The sequence below is a fragment of the Pelophylax lessonae genome, assembly GCF_965119305.1.
Source record: "Pelophylax lessonae genome assembly, chromosome: 4".
Taxonomy (NCBI): Eukaryota; Metazoa; Chordata; class Amphibia; order Anura; family Ranidae; genus Pelophylax; species Pelophylax lessonae.
The window spans coordinates 618,273,510-618,289,718 of NC_138771.1; the positions used below are offsets into that span (position 1 = coordinate 618,273,510).

At 41.7% G+C, this 16,209-nt stretch overlaps 1 protein-coding gene across 1 annotated transcript in view; it reads right to left on the reverse strand.

The window, feature by feature from the left end:
• Nucleotides 1-1,596: 1,596 nt before the first annotated feature.
• Nucleotides 1,597-16,209, reverse strand: part of LOC309553443 (NACHT, LRR and PYD domains-containing protein 3-like) — an 88,149-nt gene continuing 73,536 nt past the window's right edge. The window contains exons 9-11 of the mRNA XM_082254644.1: nt 10,079-10,243; nt 9,549-9,713; nt 1,597-1,791 (exon numbers count right to left, since the gene is read on the reverse strand). Coding sequence (XP_082110770.1) covers nt 1,701-1,791; nt 9,549-9,713; nt 10,079-10,243 — 421 coding nt within the window. The 3' untranslated portion in view covers nt 1,597-1,700. The remainder of the gene's footprint in view (nt 1,792-9,548; nt 9,714-10,078; nt 10,244-16,209) is intronic.

The window sequence follows — 16,209 nt, forward strand, 5'->3', positions numbered from 1 at the left end:
CCTGTGCACTCATTTGTCAGGTTTCCTCCCACTGTCCAATATGCCTTTCCTATTGGACCAGTGTGAAACACTTCAGACAAACTGAGCTGCAACTGAGCACCATGAGTAGACCTCACCAATAGATTCTGCTCTCTGGTAGGCAGAGAGCAATATAAATTTACCTGGCAATCCCTCTGGTAAGCAGAATGACCCAAAAACTATATTATATCTTCCAGCACCTACCTAGGAGGGTGCTACATATATAATTTTGTATTCATGACACAAAGTCTAGCTGCACTTTTACCTAGCTAACCTTCAAAACTGAAGTATCACCTGTGTAGTGCTCAACCCCGAAAGGGTCACCTGAGCAGTTGCAAGGTTCTTCCCCAAAGTAGTGCATTGGCAGCCAGGCACAAAGTCTCAGTCACGCTTTTGGCTCAATGCTTGGTCTATGGGTATCCTTTTTCTGATGCTTTATTAAATGTGAACTTGGATGGGTTCAGGGTAACTGTGGGATGCTTTTGTAGGGCAAAATTGTGACTTGAGGACACTTGTCTCTTTCTCAAAGATTCCTAGCTCAGTCCTTGCAGCAGCAAATATTGGGCTGTACTACACAAGTACACCGTATGGAATGTCCACCTTTCAACATAGGCTGGCACTGATGTATGAGAGTATCATGTACCTGGTGAAGACAGGAATGTTGTGGAGGCCTCCCTTGCACCTCCCGCCCAACATTCCCGAAAATGGAAACAGAGAGTGTGAAGGCAATGAGTGGCATGAGTGCCATGTTGCTGGATGGTGATGTCCGCTTTGCAAGTGGGTAGAGCTGGTAGTTGCAGCCCTCAGAACAGGATGCAGAAGCAGCTTGGGACTAGAGCAGAATACAGAAGTAGGATCAAACAGAAAAAAACACAGTTGTAAGGACCAACTTAAAACATTTGTGGACTTTAAGGGCACATCATAAGATAGACTTGGACACAGATATATAAAAAACACATCTATTGATTCAAAGCTAAAACCATTTGTTATGTCTGTTTATTTGGATTATGGCATGCTCTTTTTAGCTCCTTTTGGTTTTTAGAAGTAGGATAAAGAGACAGGCAGCAGTCAGCAACAACCGGGCAGTAAGGGACCGAATCAGCAGGCAGAGCAAGTTCAGGAATCAGATCAAGGTCAGTAACAGCCGGGCAAAGCAGTTTACGGACAGGTTCATGTTAAGGTTTAAATCAAGAGATAAGTTTGAGATAGATTAAAATTTGTGCCATAAAAACTCAACACTCTATTCTGCCAAAGTAAAACATATCACATGAGAATGGTAATAAAATCATATAGGCAATAAATAAATATGCTACAGAACTTTTTTTTGTACATGTAAAGTCTTATAACCACTTGGTTCACTCTCGCTCAAGTTTAAGGCCATTTGGAAAATAATGACTCTGACATAGGGCTTTAGCAATTGAGGCAGCAAGCTGCATAAAAAAAGTCCTGAGATAAAGATTGGATTCCACTCAGAAGGTAAAGAGGATGAGTCCCTGAGTTATTGTAAATGCACCTTTAACCCCTTTTTGTCCCCTTTATATCCTGGAATGATTTCATTATAAAACAATTTCCTTGAGGATATGAATTCACAGATGATGGCTATTTACCCTTTTTGAAAATAGGTTCTCTTTATCATGTCACAGTACAACGCCCTGGCTCCATTCACAGCTTTTTCTCCAGGTTCAGTCTATGTAAATCTTCAGTTCTGGGCGGATATTTTCTAGATTTTTTAGTTCTCTTCTTACTTTATGAGACATGCGATCAGAGAAGAGACTAGAAGAGAGAAGAAAAATGATCAGCAGATATTAGCAACATTTTCTCACAAGCATTTCCTGCAGCCTCCAAAATGACTATGACATGAAACTGTCACCTTTCATTAATAAAAAATAAGTAAAGAAAGGTGGAGACCAATGTTCGCTATCAGACTAAAAACAGTAAAAATTGTATTCACAACTGAATTGCCTGTTTTTTTTAATTCCCCATTGTGACTGCAGTACAACTTCAAAAGTCCAAATGTAAATCCCCCCTTGCTGTGAACGTTATTCAAAGCGGTATTAAACCCAAAATTTAAAATGTAATATATTGCAGCTTATCAATCTTTAGATGTGGTGACTGCATTCGTTTTCATTTTTAGGCTGTTTTACCCTGGTGATCTGGCTAGTATCACACACTTCTTATAGACATGGGCACTACCGAAATATTTGTTTTGTTCAGTTTTCGCTTCATTATTTTATTTTTTTTGTTTATCGCATCATTCGCTATGAATGGCATTCATTACTTTGAATCATTCATAACTGCGGATGCATTCATATTCTTTCCGTTCCACTTGTTTAGATGCGGAATTCATTACTTTGAATCATTCGTAACTTCGGATGCATAAGTATTTGTTCCATTCCATTCATTTAGATGCGGCATGCGTTACTTCGGATAATTCGTAATTTCTGATGCATTTGTAATAATTTATCTCTCACTCTCTGTGTCACAAGAGACTCACAAATCCAACAAAACAGTGCCACTGGCCCCCCACACCCTGTCTGGACTCTGGATGGAATGCAGTCTGACACAAAAAACACACAAGGGAATAAGGGACAAGCTCATTGGCCAGAGATAACACACTAACACTGCTTACCTGAAAATCAAATGAATCCGAAAATATCCACAAAATACAAATGAGAATGCATTCATCAATTATTTCTTTATATTCAGCAATAACGAATAGTCGGAAAGAATGAAAAATGGAAAAACGAAATGATCAGAATGTAATTGATTCGTTAAACACATAGGTTTTTCGTTCTTTCGGATTATTGTTTTTCTGGATTTTTGTTCTTTTGGACTTTCATTCTTTCAGATTTTCCTTCTTTCTGACAATTCCTTTTCGTACGCATTCATCAAAAGAGTCTTATGCCGAATTTCTTCCGAAAACACATGTGTAAAGAAAACAAATTGCACATGCCTAACTTCTTGTATTAGGGTGCTTACATGCTGGATATAGGAGCAAAAGAGAAACATTTGGACTGGAGTTTTGGTAATCTTGGGGGGGGGGGGGGTGTTAGATGCACTAGCAGATTTATATACACTAACAAATTGAAAACCAAACTCCAGATACAGCAAAAGCTTTTTTTGTTTTCCTTTTGGGATAAAGGTTTTACAGTACTTGAATATACATGTAAAATGGTAATCATTCTAAGCACCCTGTCAGTGGTAAATGGATTGTCTCAACTCTCTAACTGCAACTTCTGCAGGACATCTTGTTCTGTTGAAAACCACAGACTTATTGGCTAAATTGTCAACTTAAAAGAAGAAAAACTAAAAAAGAAAATTAATGCAGCCACAACATCTAAAAATTGATAGGCTAAAATATAATACATTTTTGCTTTTGGGTTTAATACCGCTTTAAGCTTGCAGCAGTGAACTAGGAATGTGCAACTGATCCTTGTTCTCAGACCTGCTGCCAATCACTGACCCTTGTCTTCCCCGTAGGGTCCTTTCACATGGGCTTTCATTCTGGCGGACTCCGTTTTGCTCAACGGGGGATCGATCCACCAGTCCTTGCTGAGCAGGCAGATGACAGGTCCATCTCCGCTTACTTTGCAGAAACAGACCTGTCAGATCCCCGCTCTCCTGCTCTAGGAGATTGGATAAAAATGGACCGCCTGTCCGTTTTAATCCAATCCTCCAGATGGATGGAAAATAGAGTTTCTATCCGTCTGGATTTCACGGACTGGATTGGATTGGATAGCAACGGATGTCAGTTGACATGGGACCGCTGAAATCCGCTGCTCCATAGGGGTGCATGGAGCATTCGATCAGGTCCGCCTGAAAAACTGACTGGCGGACCTGATCAGAAAGCCCGTGTAAAAGGGGCCTTATTTTGTTTTTCCACCTCGTCACTGGATGCAAATCTAATTTCCTCTTTCTATACTTTGTTTTCTCACTGCAACCCTTTGAGCTTCACCTTTTTAAGGTTACATGTATGTACTATTTCACCCCACAACCTCTACATACTCACCTTACTTATGAACTGATTATGCATCAATTTATTACTCCTAATAAATTACTCCGCAACTGTTGGATGACTCAAGTCTTGCTTTGTACAACTGTCAGAATAAAAATGTATTGAAAGAAAAACCAAAACAGAGGCTTTTAAACGCTCTCCAAAACGGAAATGAAAAAATTGTTGGACTTTAATGGACTTCTATGCCACCTAAATTAATAGGGGGCATAGAGGAGCTCAGCGACAAGGAAAGATTAAAGGGTTAGTTCACTTTTACAGAAAAAATGAAAAGGTGAACTAATACCGTATTCCCTCCCCACCTATGTTCCAGAACCAGACTGACTCACTGTGACGGCAGTCACCAATCAGAATCGATCTGCAGGAAAAAGAAGATGGTGCATGGATAAAAAAAAACATGCACGGAGAAGAAGGAGGAGAGTGGGAATTTCAAATAACTGTACTGCTGGACTATGTTCAGGGGGTGCTGACAGCTAAGCAACCCCCGGAGGTAATTATAGCAGGGACTGGGGGTGGGGAGGGTGTCTGTTGGTTTTTCTCATGTACTTTGTTTTTCTGAAAAGGGAACTAACAAAACTGAACAGAAAGAGGTGGTTAAGCTGTTGATCTTTTCTAAATACACAATTGGGTGCTATAGAAATTCAGTGGCGGCCCGTCCATTGGAGGCACAGGAGCACCTCCCCTATCAATGCGTCCGACCCCCTAATCTACATGCAGGGCGCCGGACTCATTTTATTTTTTTTGAAGCACATGATTAGAGCCAGGGGTTCTATTAGGCTTCAAAAAAGGACGGGCTCGGGGCGCAGAGCACTGCGCCCTGAGCCCACCCAGTTGTGTGACAATAGCGAATGAATATTCACTATTGCCACACTGATTGTCCTCCTGGCCATTCAGGAAGCGGGTCCTGAGACCCATTTCCCGATTGGCCAAAAGGAGAAGCCATGCTATTGGCCAAGGAGGAGGAGGGAGGAGATGCAGGGGAAGCCCACGGAGGAGACTGAGGGGGAAGCCGCCGCCGCTGCCTGCCCAGGGTGAGTGAGCTGGCGACCTGGGGGGGGGGGTTAGGTGTGCGGCCTGGAGCTGGTGTGGTCCGGGGGGGGTATCTTGTGGTCCATCTGCCACCCCCCCCCCCCAGCCCATGGAGCATCAGCCTCCACTGTAGAAAATTCAGTGGAAAGTTGTTAATGTTAAAGCAGGGTACCACCTCACACTTCTGTTCAGGTCACTTAGGCTTGCCCACAGCCTTCTGGGACACGTCATGGGTTTCAGAGGGCTGTGGGACCATTCACAAATCACAGCCTTGCTCGCACATGCGCAGGGGTAGCCAGCTGTGAAATTGCAAGCAGTCACAGCCAGCTGCCCACACTAAAGATGACATCACTGGGGACCCGAAGACTGGTGAAGAACCGTCTCGAGTGAGGACGGTGCTGGATCCTTGTACAGGTAAGTGTCCTTTTATTAAAAGCCGGCAGCTATTGTATTTGTAACTGCTGACTTTTATTTTTGTTCCTAGGGTAAGGATCCTATTTAACCACTTGCTGACCACCCCATGCAGATTTACTGTGGCAGGGCAGCTCGGCTGCGCATAATCACATAGATCTACGTGATTATGTGCACGCGGTCTGCTCCTGCTGTATCTAATCGCGCTCCTGCTGTGATCAGACACAGCAGGAGTCAGACGGCGGGAGGAGCAGGCTTGATCGCCGACGACCCTCGCGATCTTCAGCAAAACTGACAGGAGAGCCGTCTGGTATGTAAACAATGTAAGACGGCTCTCTTGTCAGAGAGGCAGGGAAAGATCGTGGGTTTTAGCTAAGCTGAATCACTGATCTCTCTCTGCCTCTGTTCAATCCATCCCCCACACGGTAATAGTAAGCACATCTAGGGAACCCATTTAACCCCTTGATCACCCACAGTGTTAACCCCTTCCCTGACAGTGTCATTTATACAGTAACAGTGCATATTATTTAGCACTGATCACTTTATTAATGTCACTGGTCCGATAAAAAATCGCTGATTGCCACCATTACTAATAAAAAAATAAAAATAAATAAAAAAATCTTTACAGTAGTTTGTAAACACTATAACTTTTGTGCAAACCAATTATTATATGCTTTTGGGGATTTTTTTTTTTTTTTTACCAAAAATATGTAACAGAATACAAATTGACCTAAACTGATAAAAAAAATTAGATTTTTAATTTTTTTTTTATTGAGAATGTTTTACAGCAGGAAGTAGAAAATATTGGTGTTTTTTCAAAATTGTCGCTCTTTTTTTTGGTTATAGCGCAAAAACAAAAAAAAACGCAGAGGTGATCAAATACCACCAAAAGAAAGCTCTATTTGTGGGAATAAAGGACATCAATTGTATTTGGGTACTGCGTCGCACGACCGTGCAATTGTCAGTTAAAGCAAGAGCTACTGCAAAAAAGCTGGGTGTGTTTCTTAAAGTGGAGCTCCAGGCTTCTTTAAAAAAAAAAGAACAAATACTGTAGCTGCTAACTTTTAATATTATTATCTGTCCACGAATCCAGCGGTGTCTTCACCCCACCTACATTTTTCAATCAGCTCTCAGGGTGCTGTCGCCACAATCTCAGGTAAAGGAAATGGGCAGTGACGCCTTGCAGCTTTACAGCCACCTTCCTACTGTGAACGCGCAAAGAGCACTGCACTTTGTGAATGACCCGGGGGCAGGGGAAGGAGGAGGGGGGGGCCAAAACTTCTGGATGCATCCACCACGGCAAAGTCAGCGCCACTGCCCCTCCCCTCAAAAGCTGACAATTGTCACAGCAGAGAGGGAGAGGAGGAAAATAAGTGGAGCTGCCCCTTTTGGGTGGAGCTACACTTTAAGGCATAAAATATACAGTAAATGCCATTAATATTTAAAAGAAATACCATTGTTTATAGATAATCCAGAGAGCACCCAATTCCTTTGGGGGATCAGGAAGACATTTTTGGTTAGAGCAATATGACCATTGGATATGTTGTACCATTCTGTCTTCAATAAAGAAAGTTAAAAGAAATCACCAGACAAAAAAGGCAGAGGTTTTAACCTCTCACTACTCTACCTAAAACTTAGGTTTTGGATACATTTTAGGTGGTCAGTTACTACAACAGGGTTGATGTTCCTGGGGGAAACGCCAAATGGAAAAGGATTTAGGAAAACTAGAAGAATGGTCAGAACTCTGGCAACTGAAATTTAATGTGGATAAGTGCAAGATAATGCACCTGGGGCGTAAAAACCCAAGGGCAGAATATAGAATATTTGACACAGTCCTGACCTCAGTATCTGAGGAAAGGGATTTAGGAGTAATTATTTCAGAAGACTTAAAGGTGGGAAGACAATGTAATAGAGCAGCACGAAATGCCAGCAGAATGCTTGGATGTATAGTGAAGTGCTTATGCCGCTGTACAGAACACTGGTGAGACCTCACTTGGAGTATTGTGCGCAGTACTGGAGGCCATATCTCCAGAAGGATATAGATACTCTAGAGAGAGTTCAGAGAAGAGCTACTAAACTAGTACATGGATTGCAGGAAAAAAATTACCAGGAAAGGTTAAAGGACCTTAACATGTATAGCTTGGAAGAAAGAAGAGACAGAGGGGATATGATAGAAACTTTTAAATACATAAAGGGAATCAACTCGGTAAAGGAGGAGAGCATATTTAAAAGAAGAAAAACTACCACAAGAGGACACCGTTTTAAACTAGAGGGGCAAAGGTTTAAAAGTAATATGAGGAAGTATTACTTTACTTAGAGAGTAGTGGATGCATGGAATAACCTTCCTGCAGAAGTGGTAGCTGCAAATACAGTGAAGGAGTTTAAGCATGCATGGGATAGGCATAAGGCTATCCTTCATATAAGATAGGGCCAAGGACTATTCATAGGATTCAGATATATTGGGCAGACTAGATGGGCCAAATGGTTCTTATCTGCCGACACATTCTATGTTTCTATGTTTCTATGTTTACTACTGGCTTAATTTCCACTGTAGCAGAAGAAAGGAGAAATTTGGGACACGTCTGAAAAGCAGCACAGCACTAAATATCTCAGTGTTAGTTGAGCTAGTCACCTGATCCAGGCAGTACTTGAGGCCTTCCTCATCATGCTCATGCAACAGCCAAGCGATGATAGCACATCAGTGCTCATGCATAACCACCCCATCCCCTTTCCCACCAGAGAACCTAGGAAATCATATTGGACACCAGACTAGATGGGCTATGCCAAGGCTGAGTACATCTCCATTTAGGTGCTCTAGGCTTTCCTTGTCACGCTAAAGCAGTTAAGCAAAAATGGAGAGGTGGCCTTCAGGCAGGGTTGTGTCTGCAGCCTTTCATGGATGAATAAACTGAGATGCCAGTAAGTGCACTCTATGCATGAGGAGTGTGGATCCACTCCTGGGATTGGCACAAGGCATCTGCGGTGAGGGGAATTTGAATTTGAGGCTTCTCTAAGATCAGCCAGACAATGATAACACTTTGTCATTCATGCTTGCCCATCACCATCCCCTTGCCCAATAGGAAACCTGAGGCACCATATTGGAGAGCAAAATAGTGAAGGCATGCCAAAGCTCATGCCAGCGCTAAGTAGATCCCGAACCTGTTGCCTTTCTGTTGTCAGTATGCTCTGAAGTGCTTTTGTACACTATGTATTCATTTCCCTTGTGCTCCACAACAGACTTTGGTATATATGTCCAGTGGTCAAGGAAGGATATTCTGGTCCTTTGTAGGCCCTAGGGGCCTGAGGCACAATGCCTACAAGTGTTCAACTAGTAATTCAGTCCTGTATGCAAATTTAAAAGAAGGACCACATACACTCAATAATAGATATATAAAGGATATATAAATCCTATATTAATATCAACACGTCATTTTTCCATCAATATAAAAAGTTAAATAAAAAGCGTGAGGCCGGTAAAATGGGGACACTCAACCACATTCACACTTGCCTATATGTTTTATTCCCCGTGTATGCTTCCAGATCTGTCAAGATAACACCAACTAATCAAGTTCTCACCAATAGTTACACCACTCACAAATAGGGTCCCACGCACAAGGTCTTGACATCTTTTGTTACAATTATATTTGTTGGTGCTTGGTTTTATTCTTCTATTTTTTGTAAGCTACTGATTGCAGCAATGACATAGGTCAGTAGACTTCTGGTGGACGGACCCGTTAGACCCCTCTGTTTCTTACCTCCGATAGTTCACTTGTGTTTCACATATTTATTCCACATTCAATGTCTAGCGTAACACATCAGTTGTAATGTTATACTTCTGTACTCTGTACTAAGATGTGTATTGCTACATGTTTTCAATAAAAAGTTTGATTATAAAAAGCGTGAGGCCTCAGTGAGCTGCTGATGTAGTGTACTGTATATAAAAACTTTGGAATAGGTGAGAATTAACTTCTGGGATGAAAAGCAGAGTAAGAATAACAATGAGGTGAAAGACATCTACATAAACCACCTGATAATTCTGTCCTTTATCTTCCAGCCTGCCCTTGTAATACATACTTACCGAATTTCTTTTAGGCTGACTGTGTTCACAATAAGATCCTGGATGTGAACAGAAGCATGATCAGATATTCCATTATGACCTAGATCCAGGTGTGTTAGGTTCCTGTTTTTATTCAACGACACCAGTAATGGTGCATGTTCATCTGTCAACCCAGTTTCATACATACTGTGAAACAGAAGCAATAACATTCCTCAATATAAATCTAAGAGCAAGTAAATATATACTTATTTTTCAATATACAATCTTTAAAGCACACTTCATTCAAACCACTATGAGCCCAGACTGTGCATGATATACTCCCTTTCGATGCATCATTTCTCAACCTAGGCTCACAATGAAAAGCTGCATACCCCCTTGTTCACTCGTCATTAGTCACGTGTTGTTCTATTCAGCATTCCATTGTTAACCCAAGCTGGTTGATGGTGTACCCCCAGGAGTATAGCTTAAACTTTTGTCCCATAAGCTGCAATGGGAAGATCTCCAACATGTAACAAATAATAAATCACGGATTCAGTTAGTCCATTACTCACAGTAATTCCTCTATCCTGCTTGTTTCAAGAGCTGTCACCAGATCAGTGAAATGAGGTCCAGCAAGATTGTTTTGAGATAGGTCAAGTTTCCTCAGGGTCTGATTATTACTTATTCCAGATGCCAGGTGGATACAGGAATTGTCTGTCAATCTGCTGTACTGCAAACTGTAGAACACAGAAAACTATTATCAGAAATATTTAAAGTAATGTATGCCCATATACATTCCCGAGCAAAATTTTGTAAAGGAAGAGACGAGCAATAGTTGTCTCCTTTCAGGCAGGCTATCTTTCATTGAAACCTTGCAATCAACCATGTAGAAGGAGTAGTCACTGCTCTGATCATGTGTGTCACTATGAGCCTCAGCTATTGGGCTCTGTATATTTTTTTTCTAACAAGGATAAGAAAAACTGAAAAATATGTGAAAAAAGTCTAGGATTCCACTGCAGGCTACAAATAGGGATACAATAAAATAAACTTTTATTTCAGACTATAATAAATACAATATTAAAGTATGTTTTGAATCACTAAGTATTATCTTTAAATTGATACTAAAGTCTATTTTTTTTTTTAAGTTAACAGTAACAAACATGTTATACTTACCTGCCCTGTGCAGTTGGTTTTGCACAGAGAAGTCCAGATCCTCTTCTTCTCAGGTCCCTCTTTGGTGATCCTGGCCCCTCCCACCCGTTGAGTGCCCTCCCAGCAAGCAGCTTGCTAAGGGAGCACCCAAGCCAAGCCACAGCTCCCTATGCCCATTCAGACACAGAGCTATGGCCTGGCCCCATCCCCTTTCTCTACCCTTTGGCTGACTGATTTTGATTGACAGCAGCGGAACCCAATGGTGTCATGTTGCTGTCTCAGCCAATGAGGGAAATCCTGGGCAGCCGAGACACTTCTGCAACATCGCTGACTAGAGATGGACCTCAGGTAAGCATCAGGGGGGCTGAGGGGGTCTGCTGCACACAGAAGGCTTTTTATCTTAATGCAAAGAATGCATCAAGATAAAAAACCTTCTGCCTGGGGGGGGGGTGTGTCCTGGCCGCTGAGCAGTATGGCCGCTTGAGTTACTGCTCCGTAGCCTCTACCCCCTGAGGGGGGAAAAGCAGCTATCTGAGCGACACAGCCCGACTTCGCTGGGAGAGAGAGCTGCAGATTCCCGGAGTATGACCCGCCGGCTATTGCCGTCCTTGGGTCCTCGCCGCCTCACTGATTACTTTAATATGCTGTGTCACCGCTCCAACAAAGGTGGTGCCGGGGAAGCCAAAGGTCCAGGAGTGGCGCCAAATGACCTGACTAAGCAGCTCACAGACCCGGAGTCTGATATGGATGAATTCCTCAGCTGATAGAGGTAAGAAAGTGGCAGTATCCCCAGCCTTTTCCCCTACTAAGCCTCCCTCTGCTAAAAAACAGCACAGAGCCAGTGATAATACACAGCCCATCAGACCATAATATTAAGGCATTGCGTCAACTTAGGGATGACCTCAGTACCTTATTGCATGCAACATTTGATCACCATATTAGAAAACTCCGACTTGACTGGTACGTAAACCATAACAGACCGGGAGCCCTTTTAGCGAAGCAAGTCAAGCGAAAAGACGTCCTACATAGGATTCCTTATATGAATTCCCCCCCAAGGCCACAGACTAAGTAACCCTAAAGATATAGAAGACTGCTTCAGTGATTTCTACTCTAAATGATATAACTTGAAAGACGACCCTGCGGAACCTTCCCCTAATTTGGACCAAATTAACGCCTTTTTGAATTCCTTGCGTTTACCAACATTGTTGCCTGACCAAATCTCACAACTCAACAATCCCTTCTCGGAAGCAGAGGTCTGTGCAGCTATATGTGACCTTCCCCAACATAAGGCCCCTGGCCCGGATGGATTCTGTAATGAATACTACAGCACCTTCCTCACCCCTCTCAGCCCTCAACTATGCAAAACATTTAATTATTTTGTAGCAACAGGACATATGCCCAGGGAGTCTCTAAAAGCGACATTTGTCACCATACCCAAAACCGGCAAAGCCCCTGAAGACCCTGCAAATTACAGAACCATTTCCTTACTCAATACGGACACCATGTTATATGCAAAAATCTTAGCTACATGATTGTCGTGCTATATGGCTGATTTGGTAGATCCGGACCAGGTTGGCTTCATACCGCAGAGACAAGCTCCAGATGGTACTAGGAGGTTTATCGACCTCATTCAGTGGGCTGAGCATCATCGAACACCTTCTCTGCTCCTGTCATTGGACGCAGAGAAGGCGTTTGATAGAGTTCATTGGGGATATCTCTCAACAGTCCTTCAAAGCTTCAGTATACGGGGTCACTTCTACACAACACTCATGAATTTATACTCCTGCCCTTCCGCCAGGGTTCGGACATCAGGGCTCACATCTAAACCCTTTGGCATTAAAAAAATGGGACCAGGCAAGGTTGTCCGTTGTCCCCCCTAATCTTCGCCCTAATAATGGAACCACTAGTGGCATCTATTAGATCACACCCCAAGATTGAAGGGTTTACAGTTGGGGATTCCTTTCATAAAATAGGACTTTACGCCAACGACATTATTATAGTGCTCACCAACCCGACCCAATCATTGCCAGCACTCACTGACCTATTGACCCAGTTTCCATGTAAAAATTAACTGCTCTAAGTCCAATATGCTAGGCATTTGCCTTAACAACTGCCTAAAACAACAAATATCTGCGATCTCCCCTTTCCCTTGGGCCCCAGCTTTGTCTTTGGAGATTGGAATCTAGGAATTGACCTTACACTACCTTCAGCCACCCAGGTGAGGCTCAATCTGGACAGAGTAATTAAGAAGCTACTGGACTTATCTCTGAGCCTCCGCACTATCAAAGCATCCTGGGCTGGAAGAATTGCACTTGCGAAAATGTTTCTCATGCCACATATCCTTTACTTATTCAGAGCTATCCCACTAGCTTTTCATACCAATCAACTGAACAAACTCCAAAAGACACTCAACTCATTTATATGGAATAAAAAACACCCGAGAGTCCACCGTTCCACTATGTATGCTCCAACATGCTCGGCTGGTTTAAGTGCTCCTGACATAAAAAAATATTAGAAGGCCACTATTCTGGACCAATCCAAATATTGGTGGACTCATTCACAGCAACCTAGATGGTTGCAGATCAAACAAGTGGTACTGGGTTGCCCATCCAAGCATATGCTTGCAGCTCTGTGGTAACAATTTCATCCTCCGAAATTCCTCCTAAACTCAATTAATGCAACTATTAGAGTCTGGCAATCCATCTCACAAATGTCCCAGGGCATCTCAACATCGACCCTCAAGCTACTACCACTACAATCATTAAACTTATTGTGTCAGGACCTAGGGATTGACTCTTGGGTGAATACAGGTCTAACCTCGATTGGAGACTTATATGACCAAGGCAAGCTATCCGCCTTCTCTACATTACAAACCGGGTCTCATGTACCCCATAAAGACTTCTATAAATATCTACGTATTCGACACACCTTGCAAGAAGGTCTATGGTCTTCATCAACACTTCCTCTAAAGATTGTCCAAAACTATTTGCAGCCGTCTAAATCCTGCAAAGGGATCTCCTTTTTCTAAAGACTATTGGCAACTACACCAGATCATCAAAAGCTTCCTTCCATGGAAAAATGGAAACATCATCTTCAATTCACGGAAGCACCCACTGGATGGCACCAAGCTCTGATATACACTCTCAAATTCTCCAAATGCTTGACCCATTAGGAATCAGTTCTAAAAATTCTTCATTTATGGTACTACACACCAGATAAACTGTCGTGCATTTTCCCAACACAATCAAATAAATTCTGGAGAGAATGTGGGCAATTTGGCTCAGCACCACATATTTGGTGGTACTGCCCCGAGATCATTCCATTCTGGAAAGAAATTGACTTGCTCATCATCCAAATTACAGGGCAACAGATTTCTCTGCCCTGCTAGGTGTGGGGCTTCACACTTAGCACGTCCAATTCCACTCTGTCATCACTCACATCTTGATAGCGGCACGATTAACCATAGCCAGAAATTGGAAATCCCGACATACACCTACCTTTCGGCAATGTATAATCATTCTGAACCAAAACATGCATATGGAATACATGTTTGCTAAGGCTCATTACAGACTGACAAAATTCTTCACACTGTGGAAACCCTGGCTTAGAAATCCTAATAGCAGTCTGGACATCAGATGAAATCTAGAGCTCTTCACCTCCCTCTGCCCTTGGACAGGGATACGTCTGAACCACACTGAATGATTCCGCCTACCTTCTCACTGCAGATAATACCAAATGTACCAAGACTATCTTCACTTTAATTATGAAGCTTCTCCCTTGGACTTGACCACAGCATACAAAGGATACTTCCATCTGGAACTGCTCTACGTGTATATCTGGAACTCATCTATGATTCCTCATTTACACCCCCCACTGAGACCATAACTTTCTGTTTTTTTCTTTTTTTTTTATGTTCTCTAGTTTAGATTGACACCAATGCCACTGTACGTCATTACCCAATTGTTGTTATCCATGCTCTTTATTGGATGTACTCTGTGACTGTTCTATGCAGTTTTGCAGACTGCTTGTTATACTTATTTGTACCATGCTAAAGAAATGATAAAACAATAAAAATTTTCAAGTTTAAAAAAAAAAAAAAAAACCTTCTGCCTTTACAACCAATTTAATACGCTTATTAGCAAAACCTTTTCCTGACTAATATCAGAAGAACCATAAGATGGATAGTCACTGTTTTTTGCGTATTGTGCAAAAATAGATCAAGATAACATATTGCAGGTCAGCTGGACTTTGTCCAGGATTAATACTCCAATGTTGGATGCACAGCACTTGCCCCTGAGGACAGATATGTTTGTGATGCCCCGGATACAGTAATTGGTGAGGAAAACACTAATATTCTCTATGTGTATACATATTTCTAAAATGTCTCAAGACTTATAACATGTTATTTATATTTAGAACCTATTTTGAGGTCACCAATCTCTAAATGTCCCTGAGGAAGCCTATACAATGACGGCGAAACATGTCGGACATATGTGACCCCATCACTACAAGATATGGTTCTTTTGTTGCATTACTGTATACTCATGCATTGATGTTTGATTTTATTATGAATTTGTGTCAATAAACTTTTTTGTATTTTATCTACTTACTGCTTTGTACTATTGTTTATCTAATATACACCAAGTGAACCTCACCTTTAAAGTCCCATTTCTTGGGTCGTCCCCAATATATGCATGGGCTCATTGGGGCCAATAGAGAGTCCATAGCCTGGGCGACACCCATTTCTCTTTTAACCTGTATATTGCAGGCCAATTTTCAATGTAAAGTGTCCAAGAAAATGGTTATTACGGTAGCCCTCAACTGTAAGAAATCGGAACCCCCATCTCTACTAGCCTCCTAGCCTACTAGACTTGACTCCAGGGAACCTTAGAGCAATTAAAAAAATATTGGAGTGGTGACCTCCTGGGGAAGATCCACCATGATATAAGCCTCCATGTCTAAAGGTTCCTTGTTGGATTCCTGGTGCTGCAGGCCTTGTGCTGAATTCTGATAGAGCTGGATAATTTCTACTGTCTTCCTTTCTCTTCTTTCACTTTCTATTTCTTCTATATACTCCTCTTTGCAATAGTTTGGTTTCTTCTAAAGTTCCTACTACAGAACAGGCCCTGAGGCAGTTGAGTCAGCTTTTCCCCTTTAGTACTTAGAATGAAGCATGCTCATAGCTTGTTCTTGGTATGAGATACTGACTATATTACAATTACATTGGAGTATTTTACAATTACACTACTTTACTTTTTTTAATTGATGTAAGCAATCTTCAAAAAAACAAAAACACAAAAACACAAAAAAAACATGAAAAACCAAAGCAACACTCATGTTCCTTAACTTGAGGTTTTTGTACTTACATATGCTACTATAAACCGTGCTACAGCTTTCAATTAACATTATGCCTGATGGGATGTACTTATAACGCTCTATACACTATTATATCATGTACCTGTTACTGTATATTGTAAAATTATTTTGAAAAATTACTTGTAAAAGAAAATAAAAAATATTAAAAAAAAATATAAAAAATAATATTTAAAAA